This window comes from Patagioenas fasciata, chromosome 3 (assembly GCF_037038585.1).
Source record: "Patagioenas fasciata isolate bPatFas1 chromosome 3, bPatFas1.hap1, whole genome shotgun sequence".
In the NCBI taxonomy this organism is placed as follows: Eukaryota; Metazoa; Chordata; class Aves; order Columbiformes; family Columbidae; genus Patagioenas; species Patagioenas fasciata.
The window spans coordinates 77,650,964-77,671,250 of NC_092522.1; the positions used below are offsets into that span (position 1 = coordinate 77,650,964).

The 20,287-nt window shown below is 37.5% G+C and overlaps 1 protein-coding gene across 1 annotated transcript in view; it reads right to left on the bottom strand.

Moving 5' to 3' along the window:
• Positions 1-448: 448 nt before the first annotated feature.
• The window catches only part of CDC40 (cell division cycle 40), a 39,598-nt gene continuing 19,759 nt past the window's right edge, over positions 449-20,287 (bottom strand). Inside the window, exons 4-15 of the mRNA XM_065834667.2 lie at positions 18,635-18,718; positions 16,497-16,636; positions 15,790-15,886; positions 14,722-14,861; positions 13,154-13,228; positions 12,428-12,473; positions 10,958-11,059; positions 9,611-9,726; positions 9,395-9,528; positions 4,706-4,782; positions 2,407-2,551; positions 449-1,500 (exon numbers count right to left, since the gene is read on the bottom strand). Of these exons, the coding sequence (XP_065690739.1) occupies positions 1,323-1,500; positions 2,407-2,551; positions 4,706-4,782; positions 9,395-9,528; positions 9,611-9,726; positions 10,958-11,059; positions 12,428-12,473; positions 13,154-13,228; positions 14,722-14,861; positions 15,790-15,886; positions 16,497-16,636; positions 18,635-18,718 (1,334 nt within the window). The 3' untranslated portion in view covers positions 449-1,322. The remainder of the gene's footprint in view (positions 1,501-2,406; positions 2,552-4,705; positions 4,783-9,394; positions 9,529-9,610; positions 9,727-10,957; positions 11,060-12,427; positions 12,474-13,153; positions 13,229-14,721; positions 14,862-15,789; positions 15,887-16,496; positions 16,637-18,634; positions 18,719-20,287) is intronic.

The following is a 20,287-nucleotide window of genomic DNA, read 5'->3' on the forward strand; positions in this document are numbered from 1 at the left end:
CAAAACCAACAAAAACCCCACAAAACATCCACCCTGTTTCCATCTGTCTGTACAATTTGAGCTTCTTTGCATCTCATCTATGGAAGGGCCTTATCTTCTATCCTGCTGTCAATTAAGGCAATTACTCCTTTGCTATTGTTTAAAATTGATCAGCAGTGATTGCATTTAAAGGAAAGAATATAGTGTAATTCAAAACTGTAATTAAAGACTGATCAATGAGATAAATTTGGTGCATGTTTCCTATTTCCATTATGTGCTCAAAAAGAGAGTGGATAGGAAATCTAAAAGATTTTTTTCTCCTGCTTCCAGCGTGTTTAGTTTTGTATGAACAGTGCAAGAGAATAAGTTGATCTGAATGCTGGTACAACGGCAAAGTACAATACCAAATTGTAAGAAATATTTCATATGGACACTGCTAGACAGAAGAATAGAATGAAGATAAGCAGACTTTTTATAAAAAGATTTATTAAAAATAAGTCCTTTAAAGAGTAAAAGTGTGACATATATACACTAAATTGTCAAAAACTTTATGTGGCTTATAATACAATGTATTCCAAACTGAAAAAGAGACCTTTTTTTTCCCCTTTAATAGGTCATGCTTATTGGAACATATCAGCATATGGAAGAGGAAAAACAAAACCGACACTTAACACACAAACAATACAAGCAAAATCTTGAAATTGAGGAGTACTTGTGTGATCAGCATGATGCTATTGTTAAATATACACAGAAACCAAGAGTTTATGAATACAGTCTTCAGTTGATACAGTTTATCTGATGACTGCTAACTTCTGATTAGTTTTTCATTTCTACTGTGAATTAACAGATCTTAGCAAGTGGGTTTGTGTACTATAAAGGTAGAAGTATTTGGGGGATGACAAAATACCACCCAAAACCAGGTAAACAAATGCATCTTTTCCAGCTCTGTTGCAGCAGGTATCAAAGATTTCTTTTAGGGAAGAGAATTATACACAATTGCTGGTTTTATCCTTTAACTCCCAACATCTCTGACAGCCAGAACCACAAAAATAGTTTTTCCTAAAACAATTTTATTTTACAAAAACGTTTTGCACAAAAAGTGACACAACAAACTAATACTTGATTCTGCATGCTTCAGATGACCTCAGCTTCTCATACTCAGAGGTCATATTTAGAACTATATCCTTTCACTTGTGTCTTCTGATGATTTCCCATCTTTAGTGAGTATATACAGCCAGTTGAGAACTGCAGTATTACAAATGCCTACCCATACTTACAGCAGAATTCCCTCTAGTCTCAGATGCACACAGGACTCACATCTTCACATCTTTGTAGCATCCTCTTTAGTCCCATAGTTTAATAAGGCCGTCCCAGCCACACGTAATGACTTTAGATGTTTCGTGTGGGTGCCACACTGCGCCAATACAGACTTTATCATGTGCCTTTAATCTGCTGTAGAGTTTTGTTGTCTTCCAGTCCCAGATGTTAAGTTTTCCATCTGCATCTCCAGATATCACATAGCTGTATTAACAGGATAAAAATAAAAGCTTTAATCATGTAAGGACTGCTCGTATTATAGTACTTTTACATTGGGCAATGGAAAAAAGCTTCACCCAGTGAGCTTCCAGTCCGACAGTCTGCAAATGCACCTACCACAGAATTAGCATTCACGATGTGCTTTGAAGCACTCGAGTCCTGCAGAAGGTGATTCATCAACTGCGAGGTAAATGTGCTAAGCAATGCGATTATACCATACACTGTGTTACTGGAACTAAAGAGAATACATCAGCAAAAGAGAAAGTGCCAGAAGTTTGTCTAAAATTTATAGACACTTCTCTCCACTTTTTCCTTCAGGTTTGCTGAGGTTATTCTCCAGTTTTTATAGTCATTAATATCTTATGTATGTACAGTGGTAAATGTATGAGCATATTACTGAGCAAACAGGATAAAAAAGATGGTTCAGAGAACCATCTATAAGGATACCCACACTGGACCTGCAAATTGGGAAAACTGGGCAAGTAGAAATCTCAGCTACTCTAGACGAGTGCATAGTGCGGGAACAGAGCCTGAAGGTTTCTGGGGAAACTGCTGCAGACAATACGCAAAAAGAGACAGATGCAAGTCAGAGTGGAAGCCTCTTGCGCTGCACAAGGGCTGGGCAAAACAAGGGGAGACTCTGGACAGTTCAGCTGCAGCAAAGATCATATTTGCCAAACAGGGAATCTGCACCACGTGGACTGAGTATAACTTAGTCCTATCAAATGACAAGAGTAAACTTGTCATTTTGCTCCTTGGCTGGAGAACTCTGTCTGATGCTGAGTTAATAGGATGGCTGTCCATCAACAGATGTTGCAGAGGATTTAAACAGAAATCTAGGGTCTGTGCAAGCAAGTTTAAAGATGAAGCTCATTCCCACAAAAAACTTACCTCATATCAGGTGAAAAATCCACTTGACAAGCATAGCCAGCTACCATGTGGCCTTTGAAAATTTTCTTTTTGTTTAATCTGAATCTGTTCTGAGCTCCAAAAATCAGAATTTGGTTATCCATTGACTGGCAAGCCAACCATTTCCCTATAAATGCAATAAACAAAGGTGGTATGAGAGTGTCAATTCTGAAGAAACAGACTTAGCTGGAAAGTTCTGAGATTTTTATAACTTCTCTTGCACTTTTGTAACTTTTCTTCTTAATTCAGGTTTTCATTATCTATCAAGGTTCTAGGTAGCAGCTGATACTGCTTCTGCCTGGTACAACTGCCAAGAGGCAAAACATCATATTTGACAGGATTTGGGATGCCTGTTCCTAGAAAATGCACTGGCTGTTATAAAAATGTGCTGCATCAACCCCACTGATTTACCGAGAAATTTTTAAACTACTGAGTAAGATTGCTGGTGCACTTAATCTAATCATCCCGATGAGGTGAAAAAACCCCATCAAGCTGCAATCTATTTGATTACCTGTTTTGTAGGTACTTTGTCACCTTTTATTTTCTTTATGGGAAAAACAGGTCTAAGGTAGACTCCGGAGTTTGAAAATCTTTATATATTTGCAAATATTTTGTATTATCTGCCCTAATACCATACAATTTAATAAAGACATTTTAGTGACAGAAAAAGCCCATGCTTTTCTAATCTTAACTCTACCTCATTTTGCATCTTGCCAGTGCATTAACTCCTGCCTGAGAATCCAGTAAAGATGATGTGCTACAGAGCACCAGGGACTTTTGTCCTGAACTCTGCACACCATCACTGCCTTCATAGTGTTTTATGCACACAGGGATAACATAAAACGTGTTGATGGCTTCAGCTACTACCTTGGCATTTGAGTATTTTCTTCAGCGTCCCAAAGAAAAATATCAAGTATCTATCTCAAACGCATTACTCTCCTCTTCTACATTTTAAAAGGTCTGTTGCCTGCATCACTCAGGAGGAAAATTTTAATTAAGGAGATTTGTAAATCAGTGCCCCTAAACAGAAAAGTTCCACATCTGTAAAACTTTCAATTTACTTCTCTTTAAAGGATTCATTTAACTCCAAAATGATGCATGATGTGTCCAGCACAATCTGTAGCATCACTATTCCAAAATCACTTGTTTTGTGCAATATTGAACTACTGTAGGTCAAGATAATGTTAATGTGACATGTGATGTCTTGAGCTGAAAAGATGACTCTAATTCATCCCTAACATCATTTACTGTCTCATCTTGGAAATCAAATACTCAAATGCTGGCCAGCCAGAACTGGAAAAACAATGAGAAATCCAGTACTTCAGTGTAGAAGAATAAGATAACTGAAAAACTGGATCAGAATACATCAAGCTGAACAATTTCAGAAACGGGAGCTGAAACAGCCAGCCTGGGAAACTAACATTTTAAAATGTGGCTCTCTCTTTCTCTAGAACCTTTTTATATTAGAACCCCACTTCTATTGTTACAAATATAGTATTTACACAGCTAAGCAAATACAATTTGGTGCTGATAGCTGGCTGAAAATGTTAGCTGTGCAGCAAGCGGATCAGCGACTACTCAGCATAATGCGAATGTTAACTATAAATCTGGCAACACTTTAATAATGTTGACACTAAAGCTATTTAATTTTGGCCAACACAGATAACAGAGATTTTGTCTGTTAGAAGGATTTTCACTGATTACCAGAGGCACTAAACCTTTATCCTTCTTCAGTTTGATACTAATTGAAATTAGTAAACATAAACATCAGTGAAACATTAACATACAGAAACACTGAGATAACTTGGGATTTCTCTTATGCAAATTATTTGGGCTACATTCAGAACAGAAAAGAACAGCATTAACATGATTATGTAGAACATCAGTCTCTGCTTTAACGGTGGCACCATAAGGACTGCTGAACTTGCTTAGTACTTTGCAGCCATCATCAGTTCCCACCATTGTTTCCCTTAATATTTTAAATACAGCAAAGAGCACATCACAGCTGTATGAAAAGAAAGAGTCCTTTTGGCCTGTCTGGATGAAGGTCTAAATTTAAATTAACACAGTTATCCTAATATAACCCCTCATTTTGACATACTTCTTGAGACTTTTAAATCAAAACCAGATCCAGTCCAGCCTTGTAATAAATACGCACAGATTTGGGGCAGGAGGGTAGTGTGGGGTAACAGAGGATGCAAAATGGCAACATTACAGAGATAAATCAGTAAGACATGCCTACGTAAACTACGCCTAAGGCAGCAGTGAAGTGTTAACGTACCATTTGGAGACAGAGTCACGGCTGGCATCGAATGCATACTTGGCTCAGCTATGTACTTGAAGTCTACAGGAATGTCCCTGCAAAAGGAAGAAGTATGTTTTATGAAGATGTGCAGATGTTCCAAAGGGCTGCCTCCAGCCAGCTGACTTACTCAGCTACTGAACCACGGGAGTGGATGCTGGTGTCCAAAGGCAGAAAGTCCAAAAGCTCAAAAATATTACGAATGCCCACCTAGAGAGTTCCAGAGGTGGAAACTTTTACAGGATAACCTGATACAGTGAATTTACCCCAATCAAATGACCCAGAGTCTACATCACAGTCGTAATTCCAATTGTTAGGAGTAAAACTGTAGCGCAAAGACACTCTATTGCCTCCAGTTTAACTGCAGGTCTTACAAAATTCTTATATGGGTAGCAAGAATAGACTGACATATGCATGTGTCTTAGTGGAATGTCTTACTGAGTTTCGTTTTAATAGAATATTTCTGTCTTTGAAAGGAACACTCCCTCTCGCGTCTCTGACAATGCCTTTTTCCTCCTGCTCTCCCCAAATGGGATGCCAACCAATTCTAAATGTTCACGGCTGAACTGTGAACTCCTTGGTCTTGATTCCATACAGGATAGTGCCCATGTATGTTAAGAACACACCCTGTCCTACACAAAGGCATGTGGACCTAGGAACAAAACAAATACAGTCTAATCCTAACTCCACAGCACTTTCATTTGGTTTTGACTATATAAATTTAACTACTAATGGACTGTGCATATTCACAGTATTGCTCATATCCTACATTAGAAGGCTGGTAAAAAAAGGCAGGCATGCACGTGTCTTTCTCATTAAGCAAAAAAAAATCTCCAACAGAAAGCAGACTTGATTAACGTATTCAACAGAAAACACATGCACACTGTTCTGTAGCAACATTAATTAATACAAAAGGAATGGTTGTTTAACTCACACAGTAGAAGGGTTGTTGGAACACTATCAGAGCAGGGAGCATGGGTGGCTGCCTTGTACTCACTGACTGAGCCTTCCTGGATGGCAATACAGTCAACATCAGCAAGGTAATTACAATTTTATTTTATTGTGGAGTAAGTTGTTTTCCATCACGTTGTGTTAAGCCACATGCACATGGGTAGCAGGGTGAGAAGCTGCTCTATTGTCAGGAAGCAACAAAAATGTTCCTGTGAGTTAAACGTTAAAATCAGAATAAGAAGGGCAACTCACTTAATACACTCTGTGCATAAGAGCATGTGTGGGAATAATCAGCATCTAAACAGGCAGACTTAAGACTACTGTTGGACAGTAAATCTGTAAAGGATTAACAAAAACTCTGCATAATCTCTGGGGCTGACCAATACAATAGCACAGGGAGTGCAGCCCCTCGTGCCCCATCCTACCCTTTTGCACCAACACCCAAAGAGCTTCAAACCCCACCGGCAAGATGACACAAAGGCATTGCTGCAGCAAGGCCAGATGCCCATGAGCTCCTCATACTCAACACTCCTCAGCCCACTGGTCACCTGGAGCCCTCCATGCCAGGTACAAGCAATCCCATTGGAAGCCCCGTTAAAAAAAGTTGCATCACAATAGATGCATCTCCAATGCTGAATTGTACTGCAGTGAGAAATTTAAATGCAGCACAGGTTGTGCTCCCTTTACAAATGCAGGCAGGCTCATCTGCTGGAATTTATTCAAGACAGCTCTGCTTTATGTTGAAACCTACCAGACACACCGAGGACAACTGCAGGATATGCTGCATTAAACTATTAGGCGGAATAAAGAGATATTAATACATTTATGTTTCATACTTGCTTCCAGTCAAATTGCTAAATAAGTAATATCAGCCTGCTCCTTTAAAAATGCTTTAAAAAAATTACCAAGAAAGATGCTGTCATGGTTGCTTGACCTCAAAACTCATCTGATATACTGTTTGTCGAAATTTTTAAAGATCTTCAAGTCCTTTTCCCACTTCACAGCATTTCAAAGGCTGAAGTGTTTTAAATATCAAAAGTCGTACCTGCTAGCCAAGATTTAGAAATATGATACTCTGGGGTTCTAATACAACTTCTTCCCCAAGCAGAAGAGAGAAAAATCCTTCTAAAGAGAGAAGAAAAAGAAAAAAAAAAAACACCCCCCCCCCCAAAAAAAAAAAAAAAAAATCACCAAAAAAAAACCCCAAAGCACAAACAAACCAAAAAAACCCACCAAACCCAACTCAATCCAATTTCAGATTATGCACATTGTAAAGAGCTCTCTCAGGAGCTGATGGAATGATGGAGAGGAAAGGCCTGGTGAGGGGTATAGCTCTACAGAGAGGCCAAGCCTCCTCAGCCTGTCAGGATAACAACTACGCTACCGCTGTACCGTTCTTGCTTTGCTGGCTGACTCAAAGGTAAAAAGAAATAAAAGCCTCCAAGGTCAATTGCCCAAATTGTTTCACTGGTTATCCAAGCAGGATAGACACAAATGAAGCAGACAAAATAACATTTTGCATTTCTAGAAGAAATAACACAGAATATGATACTCATGCCAACTTTAATATCACTGCTGTGATGATATAATCACACAAAATGCAAAAGCAGACATTTTAAAGTACTCTCATTAAGGCTCCTAAAGAAACTATTAAATCTGCAAGAGTCTGTACTGTACTTGCAGTTTGAACTTTCAGCAACCAACCAGCTGCAATTGAGTGTACAGCACAGGGAAATCTGTGCATGGGATGAACTCCTGCAGAGAGGAGATTTAAATTTTTAGGGGAGAAGTTCCTCACTGTGATGAAGTCTGACACACATCCCATTATCAGCTTTGGCCAAGTCAAAGTGTTTACAAAACATACTACAAAATTCCTCTAGACAATTGAAACTAAGCAATTAGACCAGCTTTAATTACTGGCTTTTAAGGCCATACTCATGTCATAATTACTTCTGCCTCATTTCTGTAGGATACTGAAGGACTATTGGGCTGAAGAACGTATCAAGAAACATGCCAAAAGGTGCAGTAATCAAATCACTTAAGTTGCAAATAATTTTCTTTATGAACTTGGAAAAAAGGATTTGAGGTGCAGCATGAATTTGTTATGGAAGTTTTCAAGCTCCAAAAGCTTCTGTAATGAACACATTAACTTAGTTTTAATGCATTGTAAAAATCCAGATCCTGAAATTATAGATATGCCTACAGACCAATTAGCATATTTCATGGTAGGTTGTGGAGAAAGGTTTTCAAGTAGAAATGCCTAGGAAGACAGCATTACCTTTTCCTTTTATTAAAACCAAAAAAGTCCTTGATGATGGTATTAAAGAACATTGCCTACAGTTGAGTTCCCTATTATCTGAACAAGGGAGCTCTTCAGTGTACAGCAAGCTCAGTACAAATTTTTTCCTTCAGAAAGAAAAAAAACCTTCTGCTACTGAACAATCAGGTTGCGATGTTCCCATGCCAGAACCTTTTTGCCTTTCCTTCTCTTCCCCACAGAGTGATTAAATCCACCCACCTCGCTATTTATTTCAGCCATCAACACAAAGCTCACAAAACAAGGCCAATCCAATCCCAAGGAAATAACAGATTTCTGCAAGTGAGATCCTCCTCCCACTCGCCAGAGAGAAGACATTTCTTAGCAGCTATGGTATTGTAAAGATTTTTTCTTTTAAGGAGCTCTGTAAATACATGGGTCTAATTATGAAGTACTGAACAGAGGCTCTCTCGGAGAGACATATGGTGACAGCATTGCATGTCTAGCCTAAGCCTGGGTTCCCAGACTTTGGTCATTACCACTGCTGCTGTTGGCAATGATAGCAGCCCATCACAGACATGCTGAGGGTTTTGCTGGCTGCTTGGGTAACATTCAAATATCACAGATTGGAGTCTCTTGTCTAGGTTTTAGGGAAAAAAAAAAAGAGCTAGGAAGGGACTGATTAGTCACAGTGCTGTCAAACTAGCGCCTGTATTGTGCAACAGCTTTGCAAGTGTGAACGGCAAAAGGAAATGGATACCTAAAGATACTGCAGTGATAATTTAAAAAATAAATTTGAAATCCTAGAGAAATGTTAAAAGTTCTAAGGTGAAAAATCTTAGTACCTAGGACCTTGTGGAAAACATTTCAAAGAGGAGAGATTTGTTTTCTCCCCAGATACGTTAAAAATTGGAAGCCACTTAAAATGATGTTTCTTATGACTTTTTCTTGGATAGACTTTCACTTTCCTGTCATCTACTGTATTCATACTGTGGGTATCAATGACTGTCAAAAAAATCCAGACTACCACAAAATCAGAAATGAAGCTACACTAAACTAGTTGTTTTATACATGGGCCAAATATTATACAATACTATGCCCATCCAAGTTCAAAGCATTCAAAAATGGCACACATCAATGTAACAGAGCAGACATTTCTTTCAAAGGTTAATTTAAGGGCTAATACACCCTTGGTGAAAGGAGAGAGAACAGAGGTCACTAGCTGAGTGAAGTGTGCTTCAGGCTGACTGGGCTGTCTTCTGCTTTCTTTGGGGCAAGAGGAAATCTATGAAGTGTCTTCTTGAGCATTAAGCCAGAATAGGGTTTTGAAGCTAGCTCCTTCTCAGCTAGCTAGAGCTCAGTACACTCCAGTGTCCTATGTACTACGGATACTTTAAAAAATAAATTATCTTCTCAGTTTGCTCATAATATTATTTTAAAATGCAAAATTTTAAACTTACCATTCCCAGACTCTTAAACTCTTGTCATCAGATGTACTCACAAACCTTCTATTTTCATCCACAAACACAATGGTGTTGACAGCTCCCAAATGCCTATCATATTCCTGCACAATCTCACCACTTCGAATATCCCACTACAAATAAAAAAGTCAGAATAAGACCTTGTTTTTTTACTAAATATCAGAATTTTTAGAGGAAGGGATTAAGTAGACATACCTGCACAATTTTCTTATCTGACATCCCTGCCACAAAGAGATTTTGTTTATCTTCATCAGGATTGAACTTGACACAATAGGGAACTTTCCTGTTTGTGAATCTTGAAACACATTGCCCTGCAACAGACAAGCCATTCATAGTGTGTCAGGTTGGAAGCTCTGCGGGCTGATTAGTTCTTTGCAGATATTTATAAAAAGCATTCATCTTACTTCTACAATAGTAACAGCAGAAAATACTTGTTTTTAAGCCCTCGGGAGGATTACAGGGTAGAATTTACCCTGCTCTTTGATTAGACCTTCTTTCACGTTTGTATGCACACATCTGTATAAACACAAACACATACACATGCAAACTGTTCCATACCTTTACTACAGCTTTACAAACAATATAACTGCTCAGTATCCTGTATATCATCAGGACGGTCAGCACAACACAAGCTGACCACAGACTTTGCTAAACATCATCTGCATAGGATCAGAGGTCCTCTTGGCAAGAGACTTAAACTCCAGCAAGAATTCCTCAACCTTATGCCTAGACAGGGGTAACAGTAATCCAATGGCAAAACAAACCAATGACCCTGCTCACAGCCTCAGCCCTAAGTACCCTGACTGCATGTTACCCGTAATCTGCACGAGCCTGTTTTAATCCATGCTCAACAGATTTTTCAGGTGTCTAAATAACTGAGTTAAGACCAAAGAACTTGACTTCTGCCTTTCTGTCTGTCACCTGTACGAGACCAGTGTCTTTTTCAAACATGGAGACTCCTTGTCTTAGGAACAGACTTCAGTTTAAAAGAATATTGGCAAAATCTATCCTTTTTAGCTTAAGAAACTACTTGGAACAAATGTTGCAGAGCATCTTCCAGGCAGTTCTGTAAGAGCATCAGACCTGCCACCCTCCACTCCCTATACCAGCAGCAAAATTTCCACCACCTTTTCTTATTCGTAGTACTCTTCAAGTTCAGGTTAACTGAAAGATCAAGTGAAATAATTCTTCTAAATTAAGCATATTTAGGCGTAAAGTGTGATTTCATTACTTAATTTTACACCTGTAAATATGCAATTAACCAATTGGGTAAATTTTTGACTTTTTGCTGAACAGTGTTCTAGCATTACAAATACCTATCAAACTTACCAAACAAAAAGGTATATGAAATACAGGTATATAGGTAGTGTCAATTGCATCATTAGAAATAAAACATTTCAGAAAAAGAGACAATTCATCCTGAATGCCAAACTACAAGATGATATTAAGGACAACTGGAAAAACCTGACTGATAATATATATTGATATTTATGATTAATTAAACATAGTGCCAAGTAGCAGTGTCTACAAATACAAGCCTACCTGTTTCAGTGTCCCAGAGTTTGAGATAGCGGTCATATGCAGCACTAAGAAACCGAGTGCCAGCGTTATTAAAACAGATGTCTCGAACAGCTTTACTATGTCCTACAAGGTAGAAAAAATGTGATGACAAACTCATGCACTCATGATTAGAATTGAAGTTGTTTGTGGTGTTTGGGTTTTTTTTTAATATTATTAACGTTAAATGCTCAAGTCTTTAACAATGCAAATAAAACAAGGAAATAACTTCTTGAAGTTCTTCACGAGCACAAGTAAAGAATTATTCAAGTGAGAAAGAAAAGGTGACTCCTACATTAAGATGAGAATAAGCCCCCCAAAGCCCCCATACTTCTAAAGCACCAGAGAGATTAAAAATAGCATTGCACAGAACCAACCACTGTGCATCGTTCATAAACTGACATACAAGCGGAACTTCAAGATTGTTTTGGCGACAGTTAATAGCTGTGAGAGAAGCATAAAACACTGTAATAAATGTCAACATCTAATGAAAAAGAGAAGTAAACACCTACGGGAGATACATTTAAAGGAGAAACATTTAAAGTGGGCACACAATAGGTGAAATATTAGATGAGAAAATTAAGAATGCTTTCACCTTGCTACCTCTCAACCCCAATACTTTCATCTGACCACTGCATTAGACTTGTAGGAGATCTCTTCAGTTAAAATATTGGTACAATAACTTAAATATAGCAAAATAGCAGATGAATTGGGTTGATAATAAGGACCTTTTGAGAAAAACAGCAAAACTCTCTCAATAGACTGCTCTTTCTGAAGAACATTTTTGAGCCATCATCTTTGCCACACTGCTGTCATCAGAAATATTCAGTGAAAAAAAGACTTCTTTTTTGTTACTCAACATATATTCACTCAGTGTTCTGGAAACGTTCCCATTTCAAAAGGAGAATCAGCTGCTTTTGTTCTGCATTCAAAGCTGCTATGTAGTTTGTATTTCTCTCTCCCAGCTCTCTGCTTTAAAAAGCAGCTGTTACATGAACAAAGATGGCTCCTAAACCTAAAAAAAAATAAAATCCCATGCTTTTGCATGAGAAACTCAGCACAGAAGAGATCACAGGTGGGATCATCAGACAGTGAGATGCAATCACTGCAGAAATACAGAGAACTCCTGTTCTCAACATGAAAACGGGGCAATTTAATGTCACAATTTTGCCTTTGGAAAGGACCCTTGCATAAAGTATTGATGACCGCAGTACGTTCATGTTTTGTTTTAAGGGTTGTAAGGTGTTATAAATCAACATTTAATAATTGGAATAATGATAAAGGTTCTGTAAAAACTCGCACCTTTTTCAGTTCTTATTGCCAAGATTCTACTGAATACCGTTTGCCTTGTATGCCTGTAAGTCCTCTATATGACATATTAATTAGCTAACCTAAATCATATCCTTCCATGAAGTTGTTTTAAATATACATTAGTTTAAAAAAAGGGACTATTACCAATAAATGTTCGTAGACATCTTCGATCACCATATACTTCCCATAGCTTGGAAAGAAAAAAGGGATGAGGAAAAAAGATGTCAATTGTTAAACAGTAATGATGCTGAAATTAAGTGCAAACATATATGACAACATCTTTTAAGAAATTAATTACAAACATATGACATCTACTGATTAATCAGAACTATCTACCCAGGAATTCACACGAATGCTCTGTTGCTCTGTCAACTTCCTGTTAGCAAAACCCCCTTAAAATAACTAAAAATCTCATAGCATATTACAAATTTAAAACCCTAAGGTTTCGCTAGTAAAAAGAAGAAAAAAAACCATCAGCTTTCTAATATGATGTATTCTGGACTAAAATGAGATTAAGTTCAAGACTGCAAATGCTTCAGTAAAACAGTTCAGCAGAAACCTACTACTTATTTTAAAATGAGGCTTCATAGAAAATGAATTATTATAATAACAAAGGAAATAACCTGAGGAACTTGTGACCTTCTAAATGCTATTACTAAATGATTAACACTGTTCTAACACCCATAGTCTTGTGTGTTATTTCTGTCTTTGTTGCAATGAATTTGTAATTTAAAATTCAAGTGAGAAAAATAAAAGTAACATAGGCAAAAGGTATTTGGTAGAAGTATAAAATGTTTAATATTCTAAAATGCATTTTCTGTAATCAATGACAGTATAAAATACACACATGAAACCAGAAAAATAACTCACCTTAATTTTGCAATCCATAGAGCAAGACAACAGTAAATGCCCAGAGAGAGGAAACAATCTCACTGCACTGACACCCTGTAAATAAGGACACAAACAGTAAGCGGAACATCTAGATATTTCCTCAGTTCACTTGCCCTCTTTTCTAAGCTCAAAGCTAGTGTTTATCTTAAAAAAAAATATAAGGATACTGTATCTTGAAAACAAATAACCTACCTGTATTCCATTTTAAAAACTTCTGAACAATTGCTATTGGCAACAAATCGATTTACTTCAACAGCTGTATATATGCTCTTCTTCAACATTCACACCATTACTGTGGCAAACACAGCAATGAAATACAAACTTTGTGTTTGGGTGACTGTTTCTGTATAACAAACCTTTTCAGGTGGGGCAGGTGAGGAATTTTTCCACAAAAATGTTGGCCAGCTCTGCTTCTTACATATACTAGCAGTGGCTTCTACCCACTGAACTCAGATTCCCTGTGCATAGCATCTCCCTGTATTTCAGGTACTCCTACCAGAGGAAGTCCAAAGAACCACCAAGTACTCATGGTGTGATGTCCCTTCTTCCACTTTCATGTCAGTTACTCTATTCATGTTCCATTCCGGCTCCTCCCAGCCCTGGTTGGAGTTAGGTGCTTCGTCCTCCCTGTTATTGTCTAATTATATTCCCCAGCTTTTCTAGATTTGTCAGCCCATCTTTCTTTCGCTTCTCTCATCGCTATCGTTATTCATCTCTTGTTTGAAGGAAAAAGCTATTTTATGCATCAGTCTGTTCTAACAGGATAATAGGCAGAGGAGCGAACAGAGCTTTGGAGAGGAGATGTTATTCTGGAAAGCACTGATAGTTGCAGCTACAAGCTCTTTGATGCAGCAGCCACTAAAGAAAAGTTCAGAGTTGTGACAACTGAAAAGAAAGGTAAAAGCTAAAAGTGTTCCATCCTTTCTTCCATCTCTCAAATATCATTAAGGTGCTGTCCATTGCAGCATAGCGTATTCCCTCAGCAACACTGAAAACAAGACAAAAGCAGCAGCAAGCTTAGTATAAGCTTTACAAACCTGATCAGCAAAACACTTTCTAATCCCAAAATTATATATACAGTTATGTGCTCTGGCACAAGAAGAAACTGCACTTTTAAGGTAGCATCATCAAAGAAAACTTAGCAAGGTACACCTTTCAAAGGTCATTGCTGTATTTGGGAATCCTGTAATGCTAATGCATTACAATCACAAAATCCATGTAACTTTTCATAAGTTTGATGTGAAATAGCCCTTAAATACTTTTACTATTAAAAAAAGCCAACGCATTTTCAGGGATCTATAGAATTAGCCTCACTCTTATTCACATAGTAGTTTAAGAAACAAGTCCAAATACCACAGAAGTCACTGAATAATATTTGTCCCTTTAAAGGAGATCAGGAATTGACTATGTTCATGAAAAAGCATATGCAGGTAAATGACTGAATTCGAGCAGGCAAACACCTTGTGTGAACATGTAATGCAACCAGTTACATGCATAACATGGGAAAGGGGTTTTTACAATGCACACTCAGGAACACAACTTCCTACCTTTGTATGTCCAGACCACACATGAATCTGTCTCTTTGGAAGATAGCACTTCTCAGGTGGCACCGTGGAACGGAGATTAACTCCAACATCTTGAGGGACATGAAGATAAGATCTCCCCTGGTAGTCATACATTTCCTTAACTGAAAAGGTAAACACAGAATTCTGAGAATCCAAGAGCCTGTATTTTAACAGGTTATAAACTTTGAAAGGTTCAACAGCCACACACAATTACGGTTTTTCTCAACACAGCTGCTCTGCTGTGAAGTAGGGAGACAAAAAAAAGGAAAACCACTATTCATAAGACACATGTGAAATCTTATTTGACATCAGTTGAGTTCAAATTAAGTCATTTCAGCAAACTCTGCTTGGAGTCTGATAAGCTGAATATTAAGACAATCTCCCACCTACACATCTTGCTCATCATCAAACAGCAAGCGAGTTCCTCAGGCCAACAAGGGTTTGTTACACTAAACTCTACATGGATTTTAACATGCAACTCTAACCCTGGCATTTGCTTGCAATTCACATTCCAGCCAGCTCTGTGCTGTGTCACTCACGTCAACAGAATTACAAACCAAAGGAAAAAAACAACATTTGGCCAGTGTGAACCAATATTGGTCAGCTGTAGCCAACACCTGCTCTTTAACTGAATTTAAGAAGTGACTGGACAGTCACCCAAAGCACTACCTGCTGATGGAAGTATTGACACATGAGACTGTAGTAATTCTGCATCTGAAACTAAGCCAAACTGGTAACTTTAAAATGTTTGCTCTGTAAAACAGGAAAAGTAATGGGCATCTAGCACCATTAAAAATAAATAAATAAAAACAGTACCCTGAAAGATGACATTTCTACACTGCTCTTCACAGTATGAAGTAGAATTAGTTCAAGTTTATCTCTTTCCTCGTCCTTTATGCTTATGCCCGTGAGCGCTATTATCTCCAATACAAAAACATCAAGGTGCCTCAGCAAAACTGCCGAGGCTGTCTGCCATCCTTAATAATTAACACAGCAGGCAAGAAAATACAGTGAGCAAGAAAATTAGAACAGGCAGGAAGATGCCGTTACCATGTAATATAGTCTTCTCCTCTCCAGGTTTATCATCATCTATTTTTCCTCTCTTCTGCCTCTTAGCAGTTATTTCATCCAACTCTTTCTGTTCTTCCTGGAAAAATAAAACACGATCTCAACTGTTGAAAATTCAGTGTTTAGAATCGCATAATAAAATCCACAACTGCACTACCATTAACCAAATATTAATAACGTATTTATTTGCTAAATGAGATTAGGAATATTTCTAAGCCTCAATAAAGAGAATACCTTTATCAAAACCAGAATAATTTAAAAAGCTACGTACACTGAAAAAAAAAAAAAATTACCTGTTTATTCATAGACTACCACTAAGCATCACTGACTGAACAAGAAGGATGTTTGTTGGTTGGAGAGAGTTTTTTTGGGGAGGTAATTGTTTTTCTGTTTGTTTTTTCTTTTTTAAACAAGATTTACTTTCAGTTCTTTTCAAGCTGCTTCTGTTTATAAATATCTTTTAATCACACTCTACACACAGTAGTGTGTAGTGAATTTTATTTCCAAACAGTCTTGAAAATAGTTGAATGCAAAATATTCAGAACACCTTATTTGGACATATCAAATTAAATGTTTCTATCATCCTAAAGCATAGCATGGATCTTCTGCTTGGAAAAACTACTAGTGCAGCTGGATCTCTGTTAAAACCACTGTCATGTACTAACAATTTGTGTTAAAGTAGTACTTACTTCTGATGGTTTGGCCACTTCTTTTTCATCAACATACTTTGCCCACGGTCCCAGAAAGCCATCAATATTAGATGCATCATTCTCCTTGAATTTCTTCCTTTTTTCAATTTTTCTTTGTCCTGTTTCAAACACTGTCAAACCTGAAGAAACAAACACCACACTGCCTAGCTGCTAACACAGACTATAACACCATACCATAGACAGTTTAAAAGAAAAAAACACCACCAGCACTCCTTTCAATATGCACAGCAAAATCAAAAAAGCATTTGAGCGAAATGGGCCAAGGTATTGCTAACTTTTCTAACTATGAACACTGCTAACTATGTACAGCAGCAGAGGAACCACTTAAAATGCATGTCATGGTTTGTTAGAGTATTTAAACATGCATGTACCCATGCCTTTTTAACAATAAGTTTGCAGACTTTACAAATACATCAATACTTTAAATAGTGCTGTGTTTGAAAAAGAGTCCTAACAATTGGTTTCTGATCTCAGTTTCTAAAAAAACCTCCTCAAAACCAAGGTAAGACAAATCTCCCAAAACCCCAACCATAACTATATTTTGATTTAGTAAAAGGTTGTAGAATCACAGAATAGTTTGGGTTGGAAGGAAGCTCCAAAGGCCATCCAGTCCGACCCCCCTGCATAAGCAGGGACATCTTCAACTATATCAGGTTGCTCAGAGCCCCGTCCAGCCTGGTCTTGAATGTCTCCAGGGATGGGGCATCTACCACCTCTCTGGGCAACCTGGGCCAGCGTTTCACCACCCTCATTGTAAAAAATTACATCCTCACGTCTAGCCTGAGCCTATCCTCTTTTAATTTAAAACCATTACCCCTTGTTCTATTGCTACAGGCCCTTTTGAAAAGTCTGTCCCCATTGACACAGCCATCTGCCTCCAACCACTATCTTGTTCTTTCATATAAATACTAGCTTTTCACAACTGCTGTACCCTTGGAATTCCATTTGTCAAAACTATTAAATGATAAAGATATTGAATGAAAAACAATTAAAGTTAAAAATATTTAAAGTAATTACATGAAAGTCTTCATAAGGTTGTATATACAATTATGTGCAATTTTCAAACAATGTTTTCCTACAGCATCAGTTCTACTCATCTAGCGCAAAGTAGCCAAAAAGAGTTTTGTATAAATAAGGGGAAACAAGCAACATAAAAATTAATGATCATATGAAGGAATCATACATTAATGAAGAATTTTCTTAAAATAAATTACTGAAATTTCATTATGAAAGGGTTACTTTTTTTGCTTTTGAAACAACTTAATCTTAGCCATTTCTGTCTAATGTCTGTAGCTGCTATGTCAAAATAAGTCTGTTGTCTTTATCTTACTTTGGAAAGAGTGAAATAACCTTGGATATATTCCATGGAACAGGTCAGAAAAATAAAGAACCTTTGTATACACACGCAAATAGTATGTTAGAAAAAGCCTTGCAAGGGAAAGCATAACTGTAAAGTTTACACAGGTACAATTTTCCAATGCAAATATGCCACTTTGAGTGTTAAATATCTTGTATCAAAGTATTAATTACAAACCCCATGCCTCTGGTAGTCAGTCCTCCCAGTGGCATGCTATGCCTTTACCATTTGGCAACCTTCCAATGGTTTTTCTTCTCCAAATAAGCCAAACAGCTTAACTCTGCTACGCAGAAATAACACGCAACTGCCAACAGAATGCCAGAGGTTGCACCCTGAGCAATCAGTTTGTTACTGAGTAACACACTAAAGGCCATTTGTCCAGGCTACAAGTATCCTAATGCAGACCCAAGACAACTTTAGCTAAGACAGAATTTAAGAGAACCAAAGAGCTCTATTTCAAATATACAAATCAATTCCATTAATGGAATGGTACCTGTTAGGTTCTAATTACAAATCCTAATTTGAAATTAGAATAATGATAGCCTGAAATATTTGCTACTTAAGGAAAACAAAGTCCCCCAACATCTATCTTCAGTTTTCACATTACAATTGCAACCTTTCTTCATTTATTTTGTCTTTGGACATGGGTAAGTCTCTCATAATTCCTTCCTTTGACGAAAACTATTTCATTTCTTAGTGAAGAAGAAACGGCAACAGTTATCAGTTGCAAGTCATTTACATCAGATTCTGAATTATTTACCTTGATTTTTTTCGGCTTCTTCTACAGAACCAATATACTTGGTAGCAACTTCAGGGTTATCTATAGAGGGATCTAATGCATAACCTAGAACAAGAGGAGAAATAAAATACTGTTGTTTCAAGTTTTTTGGTTTTGTACAACTTATATTATTCTCTGTCCCGCCCCCCTACATTCCATCATTATTTTCCTGTTAGCTCCCAAGTAGCTAGGGACGAGTAAAGGCTGACACTCTGAAATCCCATCCACTTTTCACTTGCCCCTGGGTATTAGAATTACTACTAAGTATTACCATGAGGTCCTTGAGCATGCTTAAATTTGTACAAGATAGAGAAGCAAATAAATATAATAGGCAGCAGTAAACATAAGACGCCAGGGGAGGGTAGTCACAGGGAGCAAAGTCACAGAATCTTTCTGGTGTGAAGGGATCTCAGCAGGTTCCTGACCTAAAACCATGCTCCAATCAAGGTCAAAACTGAATTCGGATCAGTTTGCTGTTATAATATGTAACATATAACATGTTGTAACATGGTACAGGAAAAGCCTAGCTCAAAATCTTATCTTGGTGACACGTGAGTTTAAACAGGTGCTGGTTTAGTTCATGGCACTATTCCTTGGTTGGAGAAGCCAAAAAGTCATGCTGAAACCAGCTGGTTGCTGCTGCACACAGAACACCCTCCAGCTCTCTGAGGACAGAGATAGGGAAAAAAATGAAATAAAAAAAAAAAGTTTTGTAGGGCTTTGTGCATATTCTGTCTCCTCCAGCAGAAATTATTTCATCCTCCTCCTGACAGAGTTAGGAAAACTTGTTCCCTCAACTTGAAAGCAGTTGCTTTAACTAACATGGATGGTATCAGAGGCAGCAGTGAAGACCTTTAATTTTTAAAAGAATTAAGTATTCACATCTTCATTCCTGATTGCAGCTATTGAGTCTCGTTTTAAAAAAAAAAAGAAACCAAACCAAACCAAAACCCCACAAAACCAAAAACAACAAAAAATCCCCACCAAAAAACAAAAAACAAAACACCACAACAAAAAAACCCTACAGCAAAACAAAACCCAAAGCTGCTGCATTTACTGCTATAAGTAATTTATAAAATGTATCAGCATTTCACAGATATTCAGGATATCTACAGTTTTTGAAACCAAGGTTCTCATTTCAACATGCATATCTTGCATTTTTCTCCATTTCTCCTGAAGTGGATAGCATGATCTTATGAGAATAAGACAGACAAATAAACTCATCTATTAATACTCTCCAAGCAACAGGTGCATTGAGCAGCTACTGATCATCGTGTCTTTTTTTTTTTTTTTTTTGGAAAGACTGCACCCTGGTGGACATATCACCAAATTTTTATGAAGTATTACTAAAGTGACAAAACGTCCCTTGAGGACTCAATGAGAATTTCTCCATATCAGGAAGGAAAAACAGAGGAAAAAAAAAAAAAAAGAAGATGCAATGAAGATATTAAACCACTGGAAAAAATAATCACATACACAAAATCTAATAAATCTTATAGCATATAATTTAATTCTTATGTTTTTGTTGATTCATAGAGACAATCACGAACAGTGGGAGATTACCCAGTCCACCCTAGAGACCAATGGACCATAAAAGCACTTGGGTGGGTACAAGCTGAGAACCTATCAACATCA